The sequence below is a fragment of the Vairimorpha necatrix genome, chromosome 9 (assembly GCF_036630325.1).
Source record: "Vairimorpha necatrix chromosome 9, complete sequence".
In the NCBI taxonomy this organism is placed as follows: Eukaryota; Fungi; Microsporidia; family Nosematidae; genus Vairimorpha; species Vairimorpha necatrix.
Genome location: NC_088824.1, coordinates 765,361 through 777,826, shown reverse-complemented (window position 1 = coordinate 777,826; position 12,466 = coordinate 765,361). Strand labels below are relative to the sequence as shown.

At 27.9% G+C, this 12,466-nt stretch overlaps 1 protein-coding gene across 1 annotated transcript; it reads left to right on the top strand.

Annotated features, from left to right (window-relative positions):
* Window positions 1-548: 548 nt before the first annotated feature.
* On the top strand, window positions 549-3,029 carry VNE69_09125 (uncharacterized protein; the record flags this gene model as incomplete). The annotated part of the gene is made up of 1 exon (XM_065474645.1): window positions 549-3,029. The coding sequence occupies one exon, from the start codon at window positions 549-551 to the stop codon at window positions 3,027-3,029; it is 2,481 nt and encodes an 826-aa protein (XP_065330717.1).
* Window positions 3,030-12,466: the final 9,437 nt, after the last annotated feature.

Genomic DNA, 12,466 nt, shown 5'->3' with positions numbered 1-12,466 from the left:
TTGACATGCAACTTGAATGCTTGACATGTCTTTGGACATCAATGACAGATGACATATTTGACATCTGCTCATGTGATGTAGCAATGTACATCACAATTTTAGAAAAGTATTTAAAAAACACAGATATTACTCCGGTTCATGTCACTTTTCCTCCTTTTTTAAATTAAAAAACGCAATAAATTTACAATTTGTTTTAATTGTTTGACACGTGCCAAATATCACTTATAATTTTATCAAAATTTCCAAAAAACATAATTAAATTTAGTTATATAATATTGGCAGCATTTATATCTACCAAGTTTTATCTTAATTCATTTAAATTTTACTTTATAATTGTCAAATACATGCAGTAATTTGTAGAATAATTTTTTTGTATATACACATTCGAGAATGATGATTTATCAATGAGTATTTTGACATCATGATAAAATGTAAAAATTTCGTTTGAAAGTGTTATGTGTGTATGTTTATATCATTAAATTTTTTTTTTCGGATTTTGACATTTATTCGTACTTTTTTTAATATAAATTGTAATTTTTTTTGTCCTTATGGATATTTACACAATCATAGCTTTTTTATGTATTGCACAAGGAAGTAGAAATGACTATGATAATTTGCATTCATTAATAAATCAGAAGATAGATAGTAGAGATTATAAGGAGATCAACACAGAACGAAAATATTTAAGAATTCAATTAGAATCCTGGAGTGATAATATTCTTTACATAAAAATGATTCAAAAAATAAATAATACAAAGGAAAAGGAGCTTTCAAAGCCCAAAATGATAGGTTGTGATCATAAGTCAATAGAAGTTATTGTTAGATTGCTGGAAAATGAAATAATGAAGTTCTGTAATATTAATTCACCAGATTATATAGTATTAACTTATGATGCAGAATATTGCGAACCAAATTCCACTTACAAAAAAATAGTTGCTCATATAAAAAAAATTAATTTGGAGAGAACTGAAAATAATTCTAATCATAAATTTCCTTATACTTACATATTAGAAAGAGAGGAAAACTGGAATATTATATTTGATTACCTGCCGCATAGCTCTGATGATTTAAGGAATAGATCTAGTTCGTTTCACGTACCTGGTTTTATCAAAAGAAATAATGAACTTTACATAACATTTTCCATATTTTTTGATGAAATCTATTATATATTTGAAGTAAATACCAAGGAACTTGGAATAGAAGAACAATTTGTAATAATGAAAAACAAAAGGAATTTGGATAATGAAACCGATAATGAAATACGTAAACAACTTTATGATCTATACAAATCAGATTGTATTGATGAATTCGATTTATATGACCAAACTTGCCTCGATTTATCATTAAATAAAATAAAAGTGTATGATATAATCATCAATATTGATTTTGAAAGTGATAAATTGTGGTTTGAACAAAAATCTGGCGAATTTTTTTATTTGTTAAATCCAAATAGAAGTCTCGATAAAAATGAATTTAATATTCAAGAAGACATATTTTTAGAATTTATTGAGTTTTTTAATAGAATTAATATGATTAAAAATGATAGAGATTGTCTTGTTGGTGTTGAAATGTTTTTTAGATTGTTAGCAAGTGACAACAAAGTCGATTTTCTTTTAGATAGAATTTTTAGTAATCCGGGTTTAGTTTTAAATATAATATTTGCACATCTGTTGTTGGATCAGGAAGCAATAGAAAAGGATGAAATGTTAAAAATAATAGAAAATAACGAAATAGAGGAGTCGAAAAAGAATAAACTCCGAGATATATTATTTGATAATTCATATAATAATAGATGTAATGAAACCACATTTATAATGAACATAGTTTTATTAATAGAAGCAGAGAAATATATGAATGAAAATAACATAAATGATGAATCAATATTCGGTACTTTGAAAAACATTGCCAAGCTAATTGAATCAAAAGAAAGATTTACAGAAGAAAATCATGAGGAAAGTGAAAATAGCGACGATAATTATTATGTTAGTGAAGATACTAATTATGGTAGTGAACTAGAGAGAGAAGATAGTGCTGATTCTTCTAATGGCAGTGTAGAAAGACCAGGCGATAATGAAGAAATACATAATGACAATGTAAGTGAAGGTGGTTCGCACTTATCATATGACTATTTATTAATAGATTTGATAAAAATATATAAAGAGTTAGCACATAATTATCTTAAAGATCTTGAAGAGTCTAAAAAATCTATTAGAGACTATTTCTATAATCTCACATTTATATTTGTTCTATCTGCAAATGAAATTTATATACCTATTCGTTGTTTTTTATCAACTAAAAAGGCTGATTTTATTAGATCTATAAATTTAACTGACGATGAAGTAAATAGTAATAATAAACTTATAAAAGAAAAATTATCAGAACTTTCTTATGAAGAAATAATAAGAGCCGAAATAAAATGTTTAAAAGACAAAATTATAAAGTTCCAAACAAATAATATATTGGGTGATCAAGATAAGAGAAATTTTCAAAATGAGGCAAAAAAAATATTGCAAAACGTAATTGGATCAAAGTTAAAAAAAATAATTTATAAATTAAAAAACGAAGCTTTAACTAAATTAGTTGATCATTTATATGATGAAGAAGTTTTTGAAAAATTTGAAAATGATACAAGAACAAGAACAATAAAGGAGATTGAAAATATCATCTATAATACTTTGAGAATGGACGATATTATTAAAATATTTGATGGGGTAGACGAAACTTTTATAAATGAATATAAAAATGAGGTTTTAGAAAATTTACATCCAGAAATAAATGTTAAAATAATGGAAAATGTGAGAAATAATCGAGATGTTTATTTCGTACAAGCGCTGACGTCATTTTTTGAAAGTAAACTAGTAGATGATGAGCATTTTAAGGAAAAATGTAAAAAAAATTATGAAAAAATGCGGGCATGGATGGGTAAAAAAGACCTCATGAAATTTTATAAGAATAAAGAAATACCATTGCATGATGAGCTAAAAAAGTTATTGGAAAATCATGATAAAATAATTAAAAGGCGAAAATAAAAAATACTTTTAGTATCATTGAAGTATATTATATGTCAAATGTTTGCACAGTATTTTCCTTCTCTTTTTAAAAATAATTTTTATAGTTTAGTAGCTAATCAAATAAAATACGCACATTTGTCCAAAATTATTAGCTAATTTTGATGTCCTAAGACCGCTCTTATTCTGTTTTTGACGTATCCCTTTTTATATTTCTTTTATTAACTGTGCCGCGCCGGCGTTGGCCCCTTAAAAAAAAAATAAAACGGACACTGAGATTTTTTTTAGGATAATTTGTTTGATATAAGAGTTTTTTAGTCTAGACATGGTAACAAAAACTATGTGCATTATTTTGGTTGCAATTTTCACTGAGTTATTTGAGAGAATTTTTGTAATCCTAACTTCTTTAGAAAAATAAGATAAATTTAGTTTCTCTTTTTGTATTATCATCAAATTCTTTAGCTACAATGATCAAGTCACTAATGTCAAAAGTATCTTTCGATACATGGACCAATGAATGACAATCCATTCTATTATCGCAAGGTAATTTATATCGGCAGAACCAGTTTAAGTTTTTTTTCTTGAAACCAATTGACACTTCTCCTATATTTTCCGTCTTTAGTATTATTTTAATTGGTACATGGCCATTTGGAACCCGCATCGAAAATTTAAAAAAAATATAAAAAAGTGACATAACGATTTACTTTGAAAAATAAAAAAAGATATTTTTTGGTATATTTTTCGGTATTTTATAAGCATAGATGTGGTATAATGGATCATACCACATGATTTATAAAAACCAATAAATACTAAAACGCTGATGTTTCTTCGGAACGGTCAGTTATGGTCAACTATTATTGGTCAGTCAAATCTTATTTCTTTCTATTGGTTACTATGTAATATAAATAGAGAAATTCCATGAACAACATGGTACAACATCATAACGCAAACCAACACTCTTCCTTCTACAAATCAGATAAACCAAACTCTTTTTATAACTGTGGTATCCACCACTGAGGAAAGTATGTAAAATATTTTTATTGTTAATAATACTCCTTCTTTCCATAACTCCGTACCCCTCTCCGGATAAAATATTTAAATAGATGTTGGAGGGAAAACTGGAAGAATTTGGAGGGAAATATTTATAAATTATTTTTATGATATTTAGGATTTAAACCCTGCCCCTCCTTAGATTTTATTGTTTAGTATCTGCAATGTGAACCCATTCATATATTCCCTTGGCTTTGATCCATCTGTTATTTTTGCTAACTAATTCTACTATGTATGGCCCTTTAAATGCCTTTTCCCATTTCTTGCCTTGAAAGTTTTTCACGTATACTTTATCTCCGATTTTTGATTCGACGAAACTTTTCTTAACTGTATACGGTTTCTTACTGCTTGATATTTTCTTCAGCTGGATTCTGTCTTCAGGATCGTATTGATTGATACCTGTAACTAATTCTTCGGCTGCACATCCTATTGATCTTCTATAGTTCTTATTAAGCCTAATCTCTATATTTTCTATTATGTTTTCCAAAGATTCCTTTCTATATAATCTGATTATTTCAGAGATAGTGCTATTTGTTCTCTCACAGATACCATTGCTCTGTAAATGGTATTTCGGAACATGTATAAGATTTATATCATTCTAATCAGTAAATTCTTTTACTAAATTACTAGTATACTGTATTCCGTTATCAGTAATTATTGTTTTTGGATGGTGAAATTCATTAAACCATTTTCCAAAACACTCTACCACTCTTTATTCTGTAATTTCTCTTAATTTATATACCTTTGTGTATCGTGTGTAAACATCAATTATAGTCATAATATACCATTTTTTATTATTTATTTTTGTTGAACCATATATGTCTGAACAAATTTTATCAAACGGCGCTCTTGCTTTAATTTTTAGTTTATTTTCAAATCTGCGATAGCTGAACTTTTTATTAAATTTACAGTTCTGACAACTGTTAACTACTTTTCTTATGACTTCTTTCTTGTTATTTATACAATAATAATCTTTCAAACTGTTATATAGTACAAACATCCCTGCATGCTTGCTTTTTAGGTGCATATTTTTGACTAAATTTTCACTTTCATTGGGCTTAATATAAAGTTTACCGTTCATCTTAATTTTTTTAATTGGCGGCGTCTCTTTTAGTAATATATTATCTTCCCTTCCATTATTACTCTTTACTTGCAGTACTTCATCTGATGGCATTCGCGCTAACTTGTCTGCGATTACGTTTTTCTTTCCTTCGATGCTTTCTAATGTAAAATTATATTCATTAAGCATTAATTTCCATCTTATCATTCTACTATTATTATTTTTTGTTTCGAATAAGCAATTTCTGTTATCACACATAATTTTTACTTGATATCCCAGAATGATTCCTTTAAAAAACATTAAACTCTGTAAGATTGCTAACATCTCTTTTTCAACAATCGTGTAGTTTATCTCAGTTTCTATAAACCTTTTACTATAATATCCTATGCATCCATGTTTTTGGAATAATACTGCTCCCATGGCTTTATCAGATGCGTCAGTCTGTAACCAGAATTCTTCGTCGTATTTAGGGACACTAATTTTTCGATTTCTTTTATGTGATCAAATCTTTTATATCTTGCTTGTCTTTATCTGTTAGTTCTATCTTTTGTTCTACTCCTTTTAATTTATCCGTTAAGTTCAATACTTTAGCACTAAAATTTGGTACAAATTCTCGGTACCAATTCAATGCCCCTAAAATTTTCTGTAATTTTTGGCGTTTTGATATATTTAATTTTACTAGCAATTTATCAATACTAGCTACATTTGGTCTAATTTCTTTTTCGTTTATTATCAGCCCCAACATTTCAACTTCTTTAACTCCGAATATGCTTTTTTCAAAGTTAATTTTTACTTCTTAACTAGCCAACCTATCTAATACTTGGCATAAATCTTATTATGCTCTTCTTTGGTTGTGGTGTATATTAAAATATCATCAATGTACACTACCACATAAGGTATTTCAGCTATTATTTTGTTGATGGTCCTTTGGAATAATTTAGGACCAGATTTAATACCAAATGGGATTCTGGTATATTTGTAAACGTTTCCTAAAATTTTGAAACTTGTTAAATTCATAGAATTTTCTTCTATGGGTACTTGATTAAATCCATTTTATAATCAATTTTAGTAAAAAAAATTTTGCCCCCTTGACCTCGTTAACCAAATCTTTAATTTTGGGCAATACATCTAATTCATCTATTATATTTTTGTTTAATTCTCTGTAGTCTACTACTAGTCTTTTTTCGTCTTTTTTCTTAGCAATAACAAACGCTGGACTGCTATACTTACTTTCACTATACTTGATAATTTTCTCTTTTAGCAATCTTTGTATCTCTTGTTTAGTCGCTATAAGGAATTTATGTGGAATAGTGTATATCTTATTTATCAACTTCAAATCCTCTTTTGTGTTGATATCAAATGAAACTTTTTTAATTTTCATCTCTTTATACAAATCATTATTTTTTATGTATTGTATTATTTTTGAAGTATTTTTCATGCTGACATTTTCCTCATTTATTGAAAAGCATTTTTGCATTAATAAATCGGCGCTACTTAAAAATTCGCCCCCCCTAAAAAATACGTTCACTGAAAAAAAAAATTTTGGTATAAAATGAGATAAAATCAAATTTTAAAGGATTTTTTTTTCCGGGGGGGGCGAATTTTTAAGTAATGGTATTTTGAACGTGAAATTTTTTTATTTTATCTATCCCTTATAATGAACAGGATGATGGACGAAATGCTTCAATTCAATCCATACAATACTATTTTCACTGATAATGACAGGGCAATCGACTACGGATTGAAGAACAACTTGTTATATCCTTGTATTCCCTGTACTAATGATCAGTGCAAAGGAATTATGTTTATTCAAAACATATCTTTGTTTTCTCAAGGAAAGGGGTACAAATGTAGCAAAAAAATTTGTAAACTAAGATGTTCATTAAATAAAGGTTCTAAATTTGAATCTTTCTATATAGAATTTAAGAAAATTCTTCGTTGCATTTATTGTTGGTGTTTGTCATATACTAATTTTCAGGCCATCAACATGTGTGAAACTTCTGAACCAACATATATTTCTGTAAAAGAAATAATAATGGAAACAATTTCCAAGTGTTCTACTGTTGTTACAACGATAGATGGAGTTGGTCAGAGGATACAAATAGACGAAACAGCTATTTGTAATGGAATTATGGTATCGAATCCGTCTAGTCGATTGGATTCTGAACCTGGAATTCAGTGGATAATAGGAGGTGTATTGGAAGAAAATTGTAGAGAATTTTTTGTGTAACTAATACCCAATAGAAAATGGGAAACGATTTTAGTAATATTAAAAAAAATATGTAAAAGTAGGCACGGATATAGTAACTGATGGTTATCCATCCTATCCACGTGCTATAAGTAAATTTGGTTCTCACCATAGTGTGGTAAATCACTCTATGGGATTTTGTAATGAAGAAGGACAAAATACAAATTATGTAGAAAATATGTGGTCGCATCTTAAGCTTGATTATAGAAAGCGTGGAGGAATTAATAAAATAAGAATTAAATGTTGGTTAGATGAGTTTAAATGGAAAAAAGAAAATATAGAATATTCAAAACCATTTACAATCAAATTAGCCTTCGTAAAAATAACCGATATTTTTTCTATGTTAAAGTAATTAAATTTTTGAACTAAATAATATGTTATAACTGTTTTTTAAATATTTTAACTTTTGTAAATTCATATTTTCATAAAAATTATGTTTTAAATATAATTTTAAGGGTTAAAAATATTTTTTTTTATATAAATTTAATTGGTCAATGTAATTTTTTTTAGGGGGTGCGAATTTTAAGTAGAGCCAATAAATCTTTGTTTTCTTCGAATGGTTGAGGTAATCCGTTAACCATGTTAATAATATTCTTATTATGATATATTGTTAGGGTTATAAAGTTTAGAATAATTTGATTCTCACTTAAAAACTCTACTCCTAAGATTATGTCTATTGATAATTCTTTTATCACGTGCAATCTTACTTCATTGTTTATATTTAAATTATTAATACTAATCTTCTCTTCTATTATCTCATCTGATTTTTCCTGATAACCGTTTCCAAATATAAATCCAATCTCTCTGTCTTTTCTTGCTATGGTACCTAATTTCTTAACCTTTTCTAAACTTATTAAATTTTTGGTGCATCCTGTATCTAAAATAGCGATTACGGCGTGGCCCTTAATTGATATTGGAAGTTTTACTGTTAAATATTCGGACTTTTTTTTAAAAACTACCTTACAATGAGAAAACTTAAGATCTTTATTTGTTTTTAATTCATCTGTTTTAATCTTATTATTCTTATTCTCGATTCGTTAATTTTTACTGAAACACTCACTGGTGCTATGAGTTCTCGATCTATGCAAGCTACACCATCGATTCATCTCATTTCTCTGTCTTGGTTCATTTTCTCGAAGTGGGCATTTCTTGATAACTCCACGTCATTCTGAATTCTGACTACCAATTCTTTCTCCAAGTTTACCTACAGATTTATAATATCCTTGACATTCTTGATACTTGATTTCATCACATAGTCTTTGGTAGCGTCAGATAAGGCATTCAAACAAATTTCATTAAATCTTCGCTCATATTCACTTTTGGTATATTTTTCTAAAAAGGCTACCACTTCAAGCTTGGCATGGATATCGACAAACATATTTTTTATCAAATCACTAGCGTATGCTTTCCCGCTTTGAAAACGGGATTTGAATGTTTTGTTTTTTAATATGTATAGCCCCTATTAATTTTGTCAAGTTTCCATTTAAGGATAATGAATTTTAAAAAGGAGAAAACATGATTTTTAAAAATACTTTTTAGACACATATAAGAAGTTATGTTGTTTTAAAACATTTAATAATCTCAATGAGATAATTTTGAACACTCCTATAGCTCAATTTTTAACACTTTTATTCAAAATCATAATTGGTCAAATGTTTTTACAATTTTTCTAGAAGGGTTAAATAAATTCTAAAAAACGATTCTGACGATATTTTGGAACTGAGTTTAACAAAAATAATAATCAAAATTAAAAAGTATTAACTAATAACATACACACTTAGAAGTGTCAAATTATCCCTATAAATCTATATATGATATTTAAATAACATAGAAAGCCTAATATATATAGTTTAGAAATTTCAAACCCACAAAAAGAGGGGTAAAAAATTAAATAAAATTCTTTTATATATATGACTAGCGTATGTTTTCCCGTTTTGAAAACGGGATTTGAATGTTTAGTTTTTTAATATGTATTTTTCCTTTTAATGTTGTTAAGTTTCCATTTTGGGATGAATTTGAAAAGGAGGAAACATGATTTTGGAAAATACTTTTTAGTAACATATAAGGAGTAGAGTTGGGCTAAAAAGATTTAATCATTATAATGAGATAATTTTGAGAACTTTTAAGCTCAATTTTTGACATTTTTATTCAATTTTTTTTGGTTAATGTTTTTTTGAATTTTTTCTAGAAGGGTTAAATAAATTCTAAAAAACGATTCTGACGATATTTTGGAACTGAGTTTTACAAAAATAATAATTAAATCAAAAAAAGTATTAACTAATAACATACACACTTAGAATATTCATATTAAGGCAGTAAATCTATATTTGATATTACAATGATACAATAAGCTTTAATAAGAAGTTTGGATTTTTCAAAATCATAAAAAAGAGGGGTAAAAAATTAAATAAAATTCTTTTATATATATGATGACTAGCGTATGCTTTCCCGTTTTGAAAACGGGATATGTAAATTTTGCTTTTGTACCTCCTTTATCTTTTTTCAATTTCCATTTTAGGAAGATGGAATTTGAAAAGGAGATGTTATGTTTAAAAACACTTTATTGAACATTTAAACAGTACTGTGAAGTTGAAAACACTTATGAATCTCAATGAGATATGTTTAAAACTCTAACAGCTCGCTTTTTGACACTTACATTCAAAATCTTTATTAATGAATTAATTTGCAATTTTTCGTGGAAGGATTAAATAAATTCTAAAAAACGATTCTGACGATATTTTAGAACTGAGTTTTACAAAAATAATTTTTAAAACAAAAAAGTATTAACATATAGTTTACGCACTTACAATTATCAAATTAAAACATTAAATCTATATATGATATTATATTGACGTAAAAGGCTCAAAATGTATCGTTTAGAAATTTCAAAGTCACAAAAAAGAGGGGTAAAAAATTAAATAAAATTCTTTTATATATATGATAATTCTCTTGTTTAATCTCTAACAATTTAATTCCCGAGCTTGAAAATAAGTGATGTGGATATGCGACACTTAATATTTCCTCTTTACTTTTTAAATAATTTTTGAACTGTCTTTTCCTTTCCATTCTTTACTTTCAATTAAATTTTGTAATACTAGGAGAGTCTTTTCCTCGTCCCATTCTAGTTTATTCCGTAGCTCTTCAAACTTTCGAACCCAATCTGACATATTAGTTTTCTCGATATTGCTTACAATCACTAATTGTTTAATAATAGGCTGCTTTAGGCCTTTAACATTGATCTCGAAGCTGAACATGTTCTTTTGTTCTTTAATCTCTATCCTTTTGGTTAGTTTAGAATACGTCTTTGTTAAATTTAACTTGTGGTATCCACCACTGAGGAAAGTATGTAAAATATTTTTATTGTTAATATTACTCCTTCTTTCCATAACTCCGTACCCCTCTCCGGATAAAATATTTAAATAGATGTTGGAGGGAAAACTGGAAGAATTTGGTGGGAAATATTTAAAAACTATTTTTATGATATTTAGGATATCATAATAACAATAAACAATCCTTTCCCTCTAACTCTTTTAACTCCGGTTTTCATGGCTCCCCGACCCGTAGCATCATTGAATGCTTCTTTGCCACAGGCAAGCTTCCCGGTAAACACGCCAGTTGCTATTCATATATGGGTAGTTGGCTGTCCTCCTGTAAGGGGTAGGTCTCTTGGGGATCTCCCATAATTGTTCAGGTGATTCTCTTTTCTGTTCATCCTTTTTTGTGTGGCAAAATAAGAAGAAAATAAAAAAGCAAATTTTTTTCTAAAAAATTCACTTGGTTGGTAAATGAAACCGAAATAATAATGTGGCAATTGATACCACAGAAATAAACTCTTTAAATTCCCATGTTTATATTTGTAAATACATTTATTGTTGTCCTATATGAAAATTGGGGATTCAAAATTTGGAAATAAACATCAACATCCCCCTTTAAAACATATCGCCGACTGCAAATTACAGCTGTGCAGCATTCACTTAAATCTTATTTAACTAACATCGATTAAGTAATGCTTTTTTCAAACGAGCTAACTACCTACTCTGTTTGAGTACTTGTAGCACCTTTTTTAATTATGCCTTCTTTCCAAAACATCGCAACCTGCCCCTTTCAAAATTGTATTCCGTCGGTTTTCTTTTATGCTTTCTTCTATATTTTAATATTTGTCGTGGTTGATTTTGTTTCAATTTCTTAGCTTTATCTCTAGCACATGTTATGCTGGGGCAAAATAATTTCCGTTGGAAATTTGGTGTTAAATACGAGCAAGGCAAGTATTAATCTTGTGTCAGTAATTTCCGGCAATATCATCATATATGAGATTCTGTAAAATCCTGTCCAATCGCTCTACCCTTCCGTTTGATTAATACTAGAATATAGAGGTATAATGAAGCGTAATATTCTTGTTGTACAGAATGTTATAACTATTTCACAAATTTTCCTTTAATTGGTCTAGATAAATATTTTATATTTAACTTTTAATTGATTTTTTATATAAATTGTGTGAGTTTTGAGGCTTCACGCGATTTTATTATCTTATCAAAACCCTATCTTGTAAAATAATCAATTCCAGGGATTATGTATTGGTATCAATAGGCTCGATTTTTTCATTGCCAACCTTCGGACCCTTCTCATATCCTATCACAAATAGAATTATTTAGCCTTTTTTTGTATTATATTTGCTCAGATTGTGCATTTTTTTATTACCTTTCTTATTACCATTTTTACGTTTTTTACCTTAAATTCTCTTTCTCGATCTCATAGATTGTTTTCGTCTATGAAAGGTCTATTTATGTTGTTGCTTTATCTGTTCTTACATCTACTTTGCCTTTTCAACTTCTTTTTTTCGCAGACTGCGAATCTAATTCTGGGAGAGGGTTAATTTTTGCCGTATAATTGTTTAGGTTTCGGCTCAGAAAGTCCATGTAAAGTATCCCTTTCATTTTTTAAATTTATTTACGAACTAAAATATGTACTGCAATTAAACCATCTTTGTATCCTTAACGATTTTATCTATCCTTATAAAAGACTCTAGGGCTTTGTTGCCCGTTATGACCTTAAAATTAGTATCATACAGAAAGAGCTTAAAATGTTCCATGCCCCGTAGTA